Consider the following 15,607-nt stretch of genomic DNA (forward strand, 5'->3'; position numbering starts at 1 on the left):
CGTTCTCTGGTTCTCTCGTCCTCGTTCTCTGGTTCTCTCTCAGTCGTTCTCTGGTTCTCTCTCGCGACTCTTGTTCCTCCTCGTCGTTCTCCTGGTTTCTCTCTCGTCGTTCTCTCGTTCTCTCGTTCTCGTTCGCTCTCTCTCCTGTTCTCTCTCCCATTCTCTCTCCCGTTCTCTCTCCAGTTCTCTCTCCCTGTTCTCTCGTTCTCTCTCCCGTTCTCTCTCCTGTTCTCTCTACATTCTCTCTCCTGTTCTCTCTCCTGTTCTCTCTCCCGTTCTCTCTCTGTTCTCTCTCCTGTTCTCTCTCCCTGTTCTCTCTCTCGTTCTCTCTCTCCGTTCTCTCTGTGTTCTCTCTCCTGTTCTCTCATTCTCTCTCCTGTTCTCTCTCCTGTTCTCTCTCCCGTTCTCTCTCCTGTTCTCTCTCCTGTTCTCTCCTCCACGTTCTCTCTCCTGTTCTCTCATTCTCTCTCCTGTTCTCTCTCCTGTTCTCTCTCCCGTTCTCTCTCCCTGTTCTCTCTCCCGTTCTCTCTCTCCTGTTCTCTCTCTCGTTCTCTCTCCCTGTTCTCTCTCTCATTCTCTCTCTCGTTTCTCTCTCTCGTTCTCTCTCCTGTTCTCTCTCCTGTTCTCTCTCCTGTTCTCTCATCCGTCTCTCTCCCTGTTCTCTCTCTCGTTCTCTCTCGTTCTCTCTCCACTCTCTCTCCTGTTCTCTCATTCTCTCTCTCACTTTCTCTCTCGTTCTCTCTCCCGTTCTCTCTCCCTGTTCTCTCATTCTCTCTCCTGTTCTCTCTCCTGTTCTCTCTCCTGTTCTCTCTCCTGTTCTCTCTCTCCTGTTCTCTCTCCCGTTCTCTCTCCCATTCTCTCTCCTGTTCTCTCTCCCGTTCTCTCTCCCGTTCTCTCTCCCGTTCTCTCTCCTGTTCTCTCTCCCGTTCTCTCTCCTGTTCTCTCTCCCGTTCTCTCTCCCGTTCTCTCTCCGCATTTCTCTCTCCTGTTCTCTCTCCTCTGTTCTCTCTCCTGTTCTCTCTCCTGTTTCTCTCTTCCCGATTCTCTCGTTCTCTCTCCTGTTCTCTCTCCCGTTCTCTCTCCCGTTCTCTCTCCCGTTCTCTCTCCCGTTCTCTCTCCGTTCTCTCCCTGTTCTCTCCTGTTCTCTTCTCTCTCTCGTTCTCTCCCTGTTCTCTCTCCCGTTCTCTCTCCATGTCTCTCTCTCCTGTTCTCTCTCCTGTTCTCTTCTCTCTCTCCCGTTCTCTCTCTCTCGTTCTCTCATTCTCTCTCTCTCGTTCTCTCTCTCGTTCTCTCGTTCTCGTTCTCTGGTTCTCTCTCTCGTTCTCTGGTTCTCTCTCTCGTTCTCTGGTTCTCTCTCTCGTTCTCTCTCTCTCTCTCGTTCTCTCTCTCGTTCTCTCGTTCTCTCTCTATTCTCTCTCGTTCTCTGGTTCTCTCTCGTTCTCTCCTGTTCTCTGGTTCTCTCTCTCGTTCTCTGGTTCTCTCTCGTGTTTCGTTTCTCTCCCCTGTTCTCTCTCTGTTCTATTCTCTCCTGTTCTCTCTCCTGTTCTCTCTCCTGTTCTCTCTCCGTTCTCTCTCCTGTTCTCTCCTGTTCTCTCTCCTGTTCTCTCTCCCGTTCTCTCCCTGTTCTCTCCCTGTTCTCTCTCCTGTTCTCTCCCGTTCTCTCTCCTGTTCTCTCTCCTGTTTCTCTCCCTGTTGTTCCTCTCCCGTTCTCTCTCCTGTTTCTCTCTCCTGTTCTCTCTCCCGTTCTCTCTCCTGTTCTCTCTCCCGTTCTCTCTCCCGTTCTCTCTCCTGTTCTCTCTCCCGTTCTCTCTCCTGTTCTCTCTCCTGTTCTCTCGATTTTCTCTCTCCCGTTCTCTCTCCCATTCTCTCCTGTTCTCTCTCCTGTTCTCTCTCCTGTTCTCTCTCCTGTTCTCTCTCTCTCGTTCTCTCTCCGTTCTCTCTCCCATTCTCTCTCCTGTTCTCTCTCCTGTTCTCTCTCTCCTGTTCTCTCGTTCTCTCTCCTGTTCTCTCTCCTGTCTCTCTCATTCTCTCTCCGTTCTCTCTCCCGTTCTCTCTCCCTGTTCTCTCTCCGTTCTCTCTCTCTGTTCTCTCTCCTGTTCTCTCTCTCTCTCCGTTCTCTCTCTGTTCTCCGTTCTCTCTCCTGTTCTCTCTCGTTCTCTCATTCTCTCTCCCGTTCTCTCTCCGTTCTCTCTCCCGTTCTCTCTCCGTTCTCTCTCCTGTTCTCTCTCCTGTTCTCTCCCGTTCTCTCTCCGTTCTCTCTCCTGTTCTCTCTCTTGTTCTCTCTCCCTGTTCTCTCTCGTTCTCTCTCCTGTTCTCTCTCTCTCTCTCTCTCTCGTTCTCTCTCGTTCTCTCTCTCCGTTCTCTCTCCTGTTCTCTCTCCCGTTCTCTCTCCTGTTCTCTCATTCTCTCTCTGTTCATTCGTTCTCTCTCCCGTTCTCTCTCCCGTTCTCTCCTGTTCATTCTCTCTCCTGTTCTCTCTCCTGTTCTCTCTCCTGTTCTCTCTCCTGTTCTCTCTCTCATTCCCTCTCTCTTGTTCTCTCCTGTTCTCTCTCCCGTTCTCTCTCCTGTTCTCTCTCCTGTTCTCTCTCCTGTTCTCTCTCTCGTTTCTCTCCCATTCTCTCTCTGTTCTCTCTCCCGTTCTCTCTCCTGTTCTCTCATTCTCTCTCCTGTTCTCTCTCCTGTTCTCTCTCTGTTCTCTCTCCTGTTCTCTCTCTCCGTTCTCTCTCCCGTTCTCTCTCCTGTTCTCTCTCCCGTTCTCTCTCCTGTTCTCTCTCCTGTTCTCTCTCCTGTTCTCTCTCCTGTTCTCTCTCCCGTTCTCTCTCCTGTTCTCTCTCCTGTTCTCTCTCCTGTTCTCTCTCCTGTTCTCTCTCCTGTTCTCTCTCCCGTTCTCTCTCCGTTTCTCTCTCCCATTCTCTCTCTGTTCTCTCATTCTCGTTCTCCTGTTCTCTCTCCTGTTCTCTCTCCTGTTCTCTCTCCGTTCTCTCTCCCGTTCTCTCTCCTGTTCTCTCTCCGTTCTCTCTCCTGTTCTCTCTCCTGTTCCTGTTCTCTCTCCCGTTCTCTCTCGTTCTCTCTCCTGTTTCTCTCCTGTTCTCTCTCCTGTTCTCTCTCGTTCTCTCTCCCGTTCTCTCTCCTGTTCTCTCATTCTCCTCCTGTTCTCTCTCCTGTTCTCTCTCCTGTTCTCTCTCCCGTTCTCTCTCCTGTTCTCTCTCCCGTTCTCTCTCCTGTTCTCTCTCTCATTCCGTTCTCTCTCGTTCTCTCTCCCGTTCTCTCTGTTCTCTCCTTCTCTCTCATTCTCTCTCGTTCTTCTCCCGTTCTCTCCAATTCTCTCTCCTGTTCTCTCTCCTGTTCTCTCTCCTGTTCTCTCTCCTGTTCTCTCTCCTGTTCTCTCTCCTCCTTTCTCTCTCCCGTTCTCTCTCCCGTTCTCTCTCCCGTTCTCTCTCCTGTTCTCTCTCCCGTTCTCTCTCCTGTTCTCTCTCCCGTTCTCTCTCCGTTCTCTCTCCCTGTTCTCTCTCCTGTTCTCTCTCCTGTTCTCTCTCCTGTTCTCTCTCTGTTCTCTCTCCCGTTCTCTCTCTCTCTCTCTCCTGTTCTCTCATTCTCTCTCCTGTTCTCTCTCCCTCGTTCTCTCTCCCGTTCTCATTCTTTCTCTCATTCTCTCTCTGTTCTCTCTCCTGTTCTCTCTCCTGTTCTCTCTCGTTCTCTCTCCTGTTCTCTCTCCTGTTCTCTTCTGTTCTCTCTCCTGTTCTCTCTCCTGTTCTCTCATTCTCTCTCTGTTCTCTCTCCCGTTCTCTCTCCTGTTCTTCTCTCATTCTCTCTCCTGTTCTCTCTCTCTGTTCTCTCTCCTGTTCTCTCTCCTGTTCTCTCTCCTGTTTTTCTCTCTCCTGTTCTCTCTCCTGTTCTCTCTCTCCGTTCTCTCTCCTGTTCTCTCTCCTGTTCTCTCTCTCATTCTCTCTCCTGTTCTCTCTCCTGTTCTCTCTCCTGTTCTCTCTCCTGTTCTCTCTCCTGTTCTCTCTCTCCCGTTCTCTCTCCATTCTCTCTCCTGTTCTCTCTCTCTCCGTTCTCTCTCCCGTTCTCTCTCCTGTTCTCTCTCCTGTTCTCTCTCCTGTTCTCTCTCCGTTCTCTCTCCTGTTCTCTCTCCTGTTCTCTCTCCCATTCTCTCTCCTGTTCTCTCTCTCTTCTCATTCTCTCTCCTGTTCTCTCTCCCGTTCTCTCTCCTGTTCTCTCTCCTGTTCTCTCTCCTGTTCTCTCCCGTTCTCTCTCCCGTTCTCTCTCCTGTTCTCTCTCCTGTTCTCTCTCTGTTTCTCTCTCCGTCTCTCTCCTGTTCTCTCTCCTGTTCTCTCTCCTGTTCTCTCTCCATTCTCTCTCTCCTGTTCTCTCTCTGTTCTCTCTCCCGTTCTCTCTCCCGTTCTTCTCGTTCTCTCTGTTCTCTCTCTGTTCTCTCTCCTGTTTTCTCTCCTGTTCTCTCTCTGTTCTCTCTCAATTCTCTCTCCTGTTCTCTCTCCTGTCTCTCTCTCTCCGTTCTCTCTCCTGTTCTCTCTCCCGTTCTCTCTCCTGTCTCTCTCCTGTTCTCTCTCTCGTTTTCTCTCTCTCTGTTCTCTCTCCGTTCTCTCTCCGTTCTCTCTCTGTTCTCTCTCCTGTTCTCTCTCCTGTTCTCTCTCCTGTTCTCTCTCCCGTTCTCTCTCTGTTCTCTCTCCCGTTCTCTCTCCCGTTCTCTCTCGTTCTCTCTCCTGTTCTCTCTCCCGTTCTCTCGTTCTCTCTCCTGTTCTCTCTCCCGTTCTCTCTCTGTTCTCTCCTGTTCTCTCTCTGTTCTCTCTCCTGTTCTCTCTCTCGTTCTCTCTCCCGTTCTCTCTCCCGTTCTCTCTCCTGTTCTCTCATTCTCTCTCTGTTCTCTCTCTCTCTCTTTCTCTCTCCCGTTCTCTCTCCTGTCTCTCTCTCCTGTTCTCTGTCCCTCTCTCTCCTGTTCTCTCTCCCGTTCTCTCTCCTGTTCTCTCTCGTTCTCTCTCCTGTTCTCTCTCCGTTCTCTCTCCTGTTCTCTCTCATTCTCTCTCTCTTCTCTCTCTCGTTCTCTCTCTGTTCTCTCTCCTGTTCTCTCTCCTGTTCTCTCTCCTGTTCTCTCATTCTTCTCTCTCATTCTCTCTCGTTCTCTCTCCCTGTTCTCTCTCCCGTTCTCTCTCCTGTTCTCTCATTCTCTCTCCTGTTCATTCTGTTCTCTCTCCTGTTCTCTCTCTGTTCTCTCTCCTGTTCTCTCTCTGTTCTCTCTCCTGTTCTCTCTCCTGTTCTCTCTCCTGTTCTCTCTCTGTTCTCTCTCCTGTTCTCTCTCCGTTCTCTCTCTGTTCTCTCTCTGTTCTCTCTCCTGTTCTCTCTCCCGTTCTCTCTCTGTTCTCTCTCCTGTTCTCTCTCCCGTTTCTCTCTCCTGTTCTCTCTCCCTGTTCTCTCTCCTGTTCTCTCTCCCGTTCTCTCTCCTGTTCTCTCTCCTGTTTCTCTCTCTCGTTCTCTCTCCCTGTTCTCTTTCTCTCTCCTGTTCTCTCATTCCGTTCTCTCTCCTGTTCTCTCTCCCGTTCTCTCTCCTGTTCTCTCTCCTGTTCTCTCTCCTGTTCTCTCTCCCGTTCTCTCTCGTTCTCTCTCTGTTCTCATTCTCTCTCCTGTTCTCTCTCCTGTTCTCTCTCCTGTTCTCTCTCCTGTTCTCTCTCCTGTTCTCTCTCCTGTTCTCTCTCCCGTTCTCTCTCCTGTTCTCTCTCCCTGTTCTCTCTCCTGTTTCTCTCCCTGTTCTCTCTCTGTTCTCTCTCCTGTTCTCTCTCCTGTTCTCTCTCCTGTTCTCTCTCCTGTTCTCTCTCCTGTTCTCTCTCCTGTTCTCTCTCCCGTTCTCTCTCCTGTTCTCTCTCCTGTTCTCTCCGTTCTCTCTCCTGTTCTCTCTCCTGTTCTCTCTCCTGTTCTCTCTCCGTTCTCTCTCCGTTCTCTCTCCTGTTCTCTCTCCTGTTCTCTCTCCTGTTCTCTCTCCTGTTCTCTCTCCTGTTCTCTCTCCCGTTCTCTCTCCCGTTCTCTCTCCTGTTCTCTCTCCTGTTCTCTCTCCTGTTCTCTCTCTGTTCTCTCTCTCTCTCCGTTCTCTCTCCTGTTCTCTCTCCCTGTTCTCTCTCCCGTTCTCTCTCCTGTTCTCTCTCGTTCTTCTCGTTTCTCTCTCCTGTTCTCTCTTTCTCTCCGTTCTCTCTCCCGTTCTCTCTCCCATTCTCTCTCCTGTTCTCTCTCCTGTTCTCTCTCCTGTTCTCTCTCCCGTTCTCTCTCCTGTTCTCTCTCCTGTTCTCTCATTCTCTCTCCTGTTTCTCTCTCGTTCTCTCTCCTGTTCTCTCTCTCCCATATTCTCTCTCTGTTCTCTCTCCTGTTCTCTCTCCTGTTCTCTCTCCTGTTCTCTCTCCCGTTCTCTCTCCATTCTCTCTCCTGTTCTCTCTCCTGTTCTTCTCTGTTCTCTCGTTCTCTCTCCCGTTCTCTCTCCTGTTCTCTCTCCTGTTCTCTCCTGTTCTCTCTCATTTCTCTCTCCTGTTCTCTCTCGTTCTCTCTCCCGTTCTCTCTCCTGTTCTCTCTCCCGTTCTCTCTCCTGTTCTCTCTCCTGTTCTCTCTCTCTCTCTCTGTTCTCTCTCGTTCTCTCTCCTGTTCTCTCTCCTGTTCTCTCGTTCTCTCTCCCGTTCTCTCTCCGTTCTCTCTCCTGTTCTCTCTCTGTTCTCTCTTCTCTCTCTCCCTGTTCTCTCTCGTTCTCTCTCCGTTCTCTCTCTCTGTTCTCTCTCTGTTCTCTCTCCTGTTCTCTCTCCTGTTCTCTCTCTGTTCTCTCTCTCTCTCTCTCTGTTCTCTCTCCCGTTCTCTCTCCTGTTCTCTCTCCTGTTCTCTCTCCTGTTCTCTCTCTCTCTCTCTGTTCTCTCTCCGTTCTCTCTCCCGTTCTCTCTCCGTTCTCTCTCCTGTTCTCTTTCTCTCTCCGTTCTCTCTCCGTTCTCTCTCCTGTTCTCTCTCCTGTTCTCTCTCCCGTTCTCTCTCTGTTCTCTCTCCTGTTCTCTCTCTGTTCTCTCTCCCGTTCTCTCTCCCGTTCTCTCTCCTGTTCTCTCTCTCTCGTTTCTCTCTCCGTTCTCTCTCCTGTTCTCTCTCCTGTTCTCTCTCCCGTTCTCTCTCCTGTTCTCTCTCCGTTCTCTCTCCTGTTCTCTCTCCTGTTCTCTCTCCTGTTCTCTCTCCGTTCTCTCTCTGTTCTCTCTCCCGTTCTCTCTCTGTTCTCTCTCCGTTCTCTCTCCCGTTCTCTCTCTGTTCTCTCTCATTCTCTCTCCTGTTCTCTCTCTGTTCTCTCTCCTGTTCTCTCTCCTGTTCTCTCTCCCTGTTCTCTCTCCTGTTCTCTCTCCTGTTCTCTCTGTTCTCTCTCCTGTTCTCTCTCCCGTTCTCTCTCCCGTTCTCTCTCCGTTCTCTCTCCTGTTCTCTCTCCTGTTCTCTCTCCTGTTCTCTTCCCGTTCTCTCTCCTGTTCTCTCTCCTGTTTCTCTCTCCTGTTCTCTCTCCTGTTCTCTCTCCTGTTCTCTCTCCTGTTCTCTCTCCCGTTCTCTCTCCTGTTCTCTCTCCTGTTCTCTCTCTTGTTCTCTCTCCTGTTCTCTCTCCCGTTCTCTCTCCTGTTCTCTCTCCCGTTCTCTCTCCTGTTCTCTCTCTGTTCTCTGTTCTCTCTCCGTTCTCTCTCCCGTTCTCTCTCCTGTTCTCTCTCCTGTTCTCTCTCCCTGTTCTCTCTCCCTGTTCTCTCTCCTGTTCTCTCTCCTGTTCTCTCTCCTGTTCTCTCTGTTCTCTCTCCTGTTCTCTCTCCTGTTTCTCTCTCTCTCTCCTGTTCTCTCATTCTCTCTTCGTTCTCTCTCCGTTCTCTCTCCCGTTCTCTCTCTGTTCTCTCCTGTTCTCTCTCCCGTTCTCTCTCCTGTTCTCTCTCCCGTTCTCTCTCCTGTTCTCTCTCCTGTTCTCTCTCGTTCTCTCTCCTGTTCTCTCTCCCTCTCTCTCTCTCTCTGTTCTCTCTCTGTTCTCTCTCCCGTTCTCTCTCCTGTTCTCTCATTCTCTCTCTCTCTCTCTCGTTCTCTCTCCTGTTCTCTCTCCATGTTCTCTCTCCTGTTCTCTCTCCTGTTCTTCTCTCTCTCTCGTTCTCTCTCCTGTCTCTCTCCTGTTCTCTCTCCTGTTCTCTCTCCTGTTCTCTCTCCTGTTCTCTCTCTGTTCTCTCTCCCTGTTCTCTCTCTCGTTCTCTCTCCGTTCTCTCTCCTGTTCTCTCATTCTCTCTCCTGTTCTCTCTCCCGTTCTCTCTCCTGTTCTCTCTCCCTGTTCTCTCTCCCGTTCTCTCTCATTCTCTCTCCGTTCTCTCTCCCGTTCTCTCTCCTGTTCTCTCTCATTCTCTCTCCTGTTCTCTCTCCCGTTCTCTCTCCTGTTCTCTCTCGTTCTCTCCGTTCTCTCTCCTGTTCTGTTCTCTCTCCTGTTCTCTCTCCCGTTCTCTCTCCCGTTCTCTCTCCTGTTCTCTCTCTCATTCTCTCTCCTGTTCTCTCTCTCATTCTCTCTCTCCCTGTTCTCTCTCCCGTTCTCTCTCCTGTTCTCTCTCGTTCTCTCTCGTTCTCTCTGTTCTCTCTCTCATTCTCTCTCTCGTTCTCTCTCCCGTTCTCTCTCCCGTTCTCTCTCCTGTTCTCTCATTCTCTCTCTCATTCTCTCTCTCGTTCTCTCTCCCGTTCTCTCTCCTGTTCTCTCATTCTCTCTCCTGTTCTCTCTCCTGTTCTCTCTCCTGTTCTCTCTCTGTTCTCTCTCCGTTCTCTCTCCCGTTCTCTCTCCTGTTCTCTCTCCTGTTCTCTCTCCTGTTCTCTCTCCGTTCTCTCTCCTGTTCTCTCTCTGTTCTCTCTCCTGTTCTCTCTCCCGTTCTCTCTCCGTTCTCTCTCCTGTTCTCTCTCCTGTTCTCTCTCCTGTTCTCTCTCCTGTTCTCTCTCCTGTTCTCTCTCCTGTTCTCTCTCCCGTTCTCTCTCCGTTCTCTCTCCCTGTTCTCTTCTGTTCTCTCTCCGTTCTCTCTCCGTTCTCTCTCCTGTTCTCTCTCCTGTTCTCTCTCCCATTCTCTCTCCGTTCTCTCTCCCGTTCTCTCTCCTGTTCTCTCTCCTGTTCTCTCTCCTGTTCTCTTTCCCGTTCTCTCTCCTGTTCTCTCTCCTGTTCTCTCTCCTGTTCTCTCATTCTGTTCTCTCTCCTGTTCTCTCTCCGTTCTCTCTCCGTTCTCTTCCCGTTCTCTCTCCTGTTCTCTCTCCTGTTCTCTCTCCTGTTCTCTCCTGTTCTCTCCTGTTCTCTCTCCTGTTCTCTCTCCTGTTCTCTCTCCTGTTCTCTCTCCTGTTCTCTCTCCTGTTCTCTCTCCCGTTCTCTCTCCTGTTCTCTCTCCCGTTCTCTCTCCTGTTCTCTCTCCTGTTCTCTCTCCTGTTCGTTCTCTCTCCCGTTCTCTCTCCTGTTCTCTCTCCTGTTCTCTCTCCTGTTCTCTCTCCCGTTCTCTCTCCTGTTTCTCTCTCTCCGTTCTCTCTCCTGTTCTCTCATTCTCTCTCGTTCTCTCTGCTGTTCTCTCTCCTGTTCTCTCTCCTGTTCTCTTTCCCGTTCTCTCTCCTGTTCTCTCTCCTGTTCTCTCTCCTGTTCTCTCTCCTGTTCTCTCTCCTGTTCTCTCTCCTGTTCTCTCTCCTGTTCTTCTCTCGTTCTCTCTCCTGTTCTCTCTCCCGTTCTCTCTCCTGTTCTCTCTCCTGTTCTCTCTCCTGTTCTCTCTCCTGTTCTCTCTCCTGTTCTCTCTCCCGTTCTCTCTCCCGTTCTCTCTCCCGTTCTCTCTGTTCTCTCTCCTGTTCTCTCTCCTGTTCTCTCTCCCTGTTTTCTCTCCCGTTCTCTCTCCCGTTCTCTCTCTGTTCTCTCTCGTTCTCTCTCCTTTTTCTCTCTCCTGTTCTCTCTCCTGTTCTCTCTCCTGTTCTCTCTCCTGTTCTCTCTCCTGTTCTCTCTCCTGTTCTCTCTCCTGTTCTCTCTCCCGTTCTCTCTCCTGTTCTCTCTCCGTTCTCTCTCCGTTCTCTCTCCTGTTCTCTCTCCCGTTCTCTCTCCCGTTCTCTCTCCCGTTCTCTCTCTGTTCTCTCTCCTGTTCTCTCTCCTGTTCTCTCTCCCGTTCTCTCTTCTCTCTCCTGTTCTCTCTCCTGTTCTCTCTCCCGTTCTCTCTCCTGTTCTCTCTCCTGTTCTCTCTCCTGTTCTCTCTCCTGTTCTCTCTCTGTTCTCTCCCTGTTCTCTCTCCTGTTCTCTCTCCTGTTCTCTCTCCTGTTCTCTCTCCGTTCTCTCTCCTGTTCTCTCTCCTGTTCTCTCTCCGTTCTCTCTCCCGTTCTCTCTCCTGTTCTCTCTCCCGTTCTCTCGTTCTCTCATTCTCTCTCTCGTTCTCTCTCGTTCTCTCATTCTCTCTCTCGTTCTCTCATTCTCTCTCGTTCTCTCTCTCGTTCTCTCATTCTCTCTCTCGTTCTCTCTCTCGTTCTCTCTCCTGTTCTCTCATTCTCTCTCTCGTTCTCTCTCCTGTTCTCTCTCCTGTTCTCTCATTCTCTCTCTCGTTGTCTCTCGTTCTCTCTCGTTCTCTCATTCTCTCTCTCGTTCTCTCTCGTTCTCTCATTCTCTCTCTCGTTCTCTCATTCTCTCTCCCGTTCTCTCTCTCGTTCTCTCTCCCGTTCTCTCATTCTCTCTCCCGTTCTCTCTCCCGTTCTCTCTCCCGTTCTCTCTCCTGTTCTCTCTCCCGTTCTCTCTCTCGTTCTCTCATTCTCTCTCTCGTTCTCTCTCCCGTTCTCTCTCTCGTTCTCTCATTCTCTCTCCCGTTCTCTCTCCTGTTCTCTCATTCTCTCTCTCATTCTCTCATTCTCTCATTCTCTCTCCCGTTCTCTCATTCTCTCATTCTCTCTCTCTTTCTCTCTCCCATTCTCTCTCCCGTTCTCTCATTCTCTCTCTCGTTCTCTCTCGCTCTCTCTCGTTCTCTCTCGTTCTCCCACGCTCCCGATCTGTCTGTCTTTATCTCTCGCTCTGTCTGTCTCACTCCTTTCTGTCTGTCTTCATCTCCCTGTCTTTCTCTCTCTCTCGTTCTCTCTCACGCTCTCAATCTGTCTGTCTTTCTCTCTCTGTCTCTCGCTCTCTCTATCGTTCTCTCTCTCACGCTCTCAATCTGTCTGTCTTTATCTCTCTATCTATCTCTCTCTGTCTTTGTCTGCCTCTCTCTCCTTTCTCTGTCTCCATATTAACACTCTGTATCCCAGCACAGGCCTCTCTGGCAGATTAAAGCTCTGTAAAAGAGGGAAAGAAAGACAGAACCATTCTCTCTCAGCAGTCAGAACCTGTTGTTCTCAGAGACGCAGTCTGCCGGGTGTCCATCTATTAATTGACTCTGGTGAACTTTTAGTCCAAAATACTTCTCATAGGACCAATCCTTTATCTATAAAATGTCCCTAAGCCTACCAGAGATATTCTTATTGTGTTATGTCGTCTGACTGTGGCTATACTTCAGCTGAATGTAAAGGTTGGGTCTCTGGCTGGGTTGAAGGATATGAGTATCTAAGTGTACATTTCCATGATTCCAGAGAAGAACCCACAATCCCTTTCACTCTGACCCTCCGTAGGGGTTCAAACTAAAACAGGGAACAGTGTACCATTTGAGGCATAGACAGAATAGTGTGTTGAAAATTGTGAATAATGACTGTTTTGGTTTGTTGTGTGATTTTGTCTCTGTCAGCGTCTCAGAAGTCCTTTCTGGAGTCTGAGACAGGGTTGAAGATACTGCAGACTGGTGTGGGAGAGGTACAGTATAACTTCCTTCTGCCCTTCCTCATGTCATCAACCCTCTCTAGAGGGGGAACACTTAGACAAGGGTGACGCTCTCTGCCTTAATGTCCTCTCTGCCTTAATGTCCTCTCTCTCTCTCTCTCTCTCTCCATCTCTCTCTCTCTCTCTCTCTCTCTCTCTCTCTCAGGACAACCTTGCTAAATGTCTATGTATTCCCCACTCCTCTCTCTTCCCTAACTCCTCTCTTTCCTCTCTCTTCCCCACTCCTCTCTCTCTTCCCCACTCCTCTCTCTCTTCCCCACTCATCTCTCTCCTCTCTCTTCCCCCTCTCCTCTCTCTCTCTTCCCCCCTCTCTCCTCTCTCTCCTCTCCCTTCCCCCTCTCCTCTCTCTCTCTTCCCCCTCTCTCCTCTCTCTTCCCTCACTCCTCTCTTTCCTCTCTCTTCCCCACTCCTCTCTCTCCTCTCTCTTCCCCCTCTCCTCTCTTTCCTGTCTCTTCCCCCTCTCCTCTCTCTTCCCCACTCCTCTCTCTTCCCCCTCTCCTCTCTTTCCTCTCTCTTCCACCACTCCTCTCTCTTCCCCCTCTCCTCTCTTTCCTATCTGTTCCCCCTCTCCTCTCTTTCCTCTCTCTTCCCCCTCTCCTCTCTCTTCCCCCACTCCTCTCTCTCCTCTCTCTTCCCCACCCCCTCCTCTCTCTCTCTTCTCTCTTCCCTCTCTCTTCCCCCTCTCTCCTCTCTCTTCCCCACTCCTCTCTCTCCTCTCTCTTCCCTAACTCCTCTCTTTCCTATCTCTTCCCCCTCTCCTCTCTTTCCTCTCTCTTCCCCCTCTCCTCTCTCTTCCCTCACTCCTCTCTCTCCTCTCTCTTTCCCCCACTCTCTCTCTCCTCTCTCTTCCCCACTCCTCTCTCTCCTCTCTCTTCCCCCACTCCCCTCTCGCCTCTCTCTTCCCCCACTCCCCTCTCTCCTCTATCTTCCCCCACTCCTCTCTCTCCTCTCTCTTCCCCCTCTCCTCTCTCTCTTCCCCACTCCTCTCTCTCTTCCCTCACTCCTCTCTCCTCTCTCTTCTCCCTCTTCTCTCTCTCTTCCCCACTCCTCCCTCTCCCCTCACTTCCTCCTCCTCTCCTCTCTCTTCCCCCTCCTCTCTCTCCTCTCTCTTCCCTCACTCCTCTCCTCTCTCTTCCCCCACTCCTCTCTCTCCTCTCTCTTCCCTAACTCCTCTCTTCCCTAACTCCTCTCTCTCTTCCGCACTCCTCTCTCTCCTCTCTCTTCCCCCACTCCTCTCTCTCCTCTCTCTTCCCCCTCTCCTCTCTCTCCTCTCACTTCCCCCCCCTCCTCTCTCTCCTCTCTCTTCCCCCACTCCTCTCTCTCCTCTCTCTTCCCCCTCTAAGGTTTACGGTTAGAGTTAGAGTTACGGTAAGGTTTACAGTAAGGGTTACGGTAAGGTTTACGGTTAGAGTTACGTTAAGGTTTACGGTTAGAGATATGGTAAGGTTTACGGTTAGAGTTACAGTTACGGTAAGGTTTACAGTAAGGGTTACGGTAAGGTTTACGGTTAGAGGTACGGTAAGGTTTACGGTTAGAGATATGGTAAGGTTTACGGTTAGAGTTAGAGTTACGGTAAGGTTTACAGTTAGGGTTACGGTAAGGTTTACAGTAAGGTTTACAGTAAGATTTACGGTAAGGTTTACGGTTAGAGTTACGGTAAGGTTTACGGTTAGAGTTACGGTAAGGTTTACGGTTAGAGTTACGGTAAGGTTTACGGTCAGAGTTACGGTAAGGTTTACGGTTAGAGTTACTTTAAGGTTTACGGTTAGAGATATGGTAAGGTTTACGGTTAGAGATACGGTTAGGGTTACGGTAAGGTTTACGGTTAGAGTTACGGTAAGGTTTACGGTTAGAGTTACGTTAAGGTTTACGGTTAGAGATACAGTTAGGGTTACGGTAAGGTTTATGGTTAGATACGGTAAGGTTTACGGTTAGACATACGGTAAGGTTTACGGTTAGAGATACAGTTAGGGTTACGGTAAGGTTTACAGTTAGAGATACGGTAAGGTTTATGGTTAGAGTTACGGTAAGGTTTACGGTTAGAGTTACGGTTAGGGTTACGGTTAGGGTTACAGTTAGAGTTACGGTAAGGTTTACGGTTAGGGTTACGGTAAGGTTTGCAGTAAGGTTTACGGTTACAGTAAGGTTTACAGTAAGGTTTACGGTTAGAGATACGGTAAGGTTTACGGTTAGAGATACAGTTAGGGTTATGGTAAGGTTTATGGTTAGAGATACGGTAAGGTTTACGGTTAGAGTTACGGTAAGGTTTACGGTTAGAGTTACGGTTAGGGTTACAGTTAGAGTTACGGTAAGGTTTACGGTTAGAGTTACGGTTAGGGTTACAGTTAGAGTTACGGTAAGGTTTTTGGTTAGGGTTCAGGTAAGGTTTACAGTAAGGTTTACGGTTACAGTAAGGTTTACAGTAAGGTTTACGGTTAGAGATAGGGTAAGATTTACAGTTAGAGTTACGGTAAGGTTTACGGTTACAGTAAGGTTAGGGGTTAAGGTATCAGACCTCAGGATAAAACCCAGATGTAGACCGTTTGAAATAATAAATGTTTATTTATGAAACAGGGGGCAGGCAAACGACAGGTCAAGGGCAGGCAGAGGTCAGTAATCCAGGGCAAAGTCTGTAAGGTACAGAACGGCAGGCAGGCTCAGGGTCAGGTAGGCAGAATGCTCAACAACCGGGAGAACTAGAACAGGAACTAACAAGAAACAGGAGTACAGTAAAACAAAAACAAAAACGCTGGTAGACTTAACGAGACAAGACGAACTGGCAACAGACAAACAGAGAACACGGGTATAAATGCACAGGGGAAAATGGGGAAGACGGGCGACACCTGGAGGGGGGTGGAGACAAGCACAAAGACAAGTGTCAGGGTGTGACATAAGGTAAGAGTAGGGGTAGGGATGTCCTAAGGACCCTGGATAGCACTGGCATTGAGTCATTTGTTCTCGTGTTTTTTTCCCTTCACATACAGTGCATTCGGAAAGTATTCAGACCCCTTGACTTTTTCCACATTTTGTTACGTTACAGCCTCATTCTAAAATGGGTTAAATATATGTTTTTCCCTCATCAATCTACACACAATACCCCATAATGACATCACAATACCCCACAATGACATCACAATACCCCCTAATGACATCACAATACCCCCTAATGACATCACAATACCCCCTAATGACATCACAATACCCCCTAATGACATCACAATACCCCATAATGACAAAGCAAAAACTGTTTTTTAGAAATGTTTGCACAAATAAAAAACTGATATCGTATTTACATAAATATTCAGACTTTTCATTGATCACCTTTGAGATGTTTCTACAACTTGATTCTACCTGTGGTAAATTCAATTGATAGTTGGATGCGCTGGTCACACTAACCTATAACGAGCCTTTGGTTGATCAATGGGCAACGCCCAGGCGCCTATCAAGAGGCCATGGCAAACCCCAGCTCTTTTCCTAACCTTAACCTAATTCTCCTAACCTGCAATGACATTTTAAGAAAAATAAGTGTTAAGAAAAAAATAGAAAATAAAAGTAACAAATAAATGAAAAAAGCAGCAGTAAAATAACAATACAGGGTGTTACGGTACAGAGTCAATGTGGAGGCTATATACAGGGTATTACGGTACAGAGTCAATGTGGAGGCTATATACAGGGTGTTATGATACAGAGTCAATGTGAAGGCTATATACAGGGTGTTACGGTACAGAGTCAATGTGGAGGCTATATACAGGGTATTGCGGTACAGAGTCAATGTGGAGGCTA

The 15,607-nt window shown here is 49.2% G+C and overlaps 1 protein-coding gene across 2 annotated transcripts in view; it reads left to right on the forward strand.

The window, feature by feature from the left end:
* Nucleotides 1-15,607, forward strand: part of LOC112239088 (receptor-type tyrosine-protein phosphatase-like N) — a 131,198-nt gene that overhangs the window by 73,404 nt on the left and 42,187 nt on the right. For both annotated transcript variants that reach the window (XM_042320034.1, XM_042320033.1), the window contains exon 12: nt 11,733-11,797. In XM_042320034.1, the coding sequence (XP_042175968.1) occupies nt 11,733-11,797 (65 nt within the window). The remainder of the gene's footprint in view (nt 1-11,732; nt 11,798-15,607) is intronic.

Source organism: Oncorhynchus tshawytscha, linkage group LG03 (assembly GCF_018296145.1).
Source record: "Oncorhynchus tshawytscha isolate Ot180627B linkage group LG03, Otsh_v2.0, whole genome shotgun sequence".
Classification (NCBI taxonomy): domain Eukaryota; kingdom Metazoa; phylum Chordata; class Actinopteri; order Salmoniformes; family Salmonidae; genus Oncorhynchus; species Oncorhynchus tshawytscha.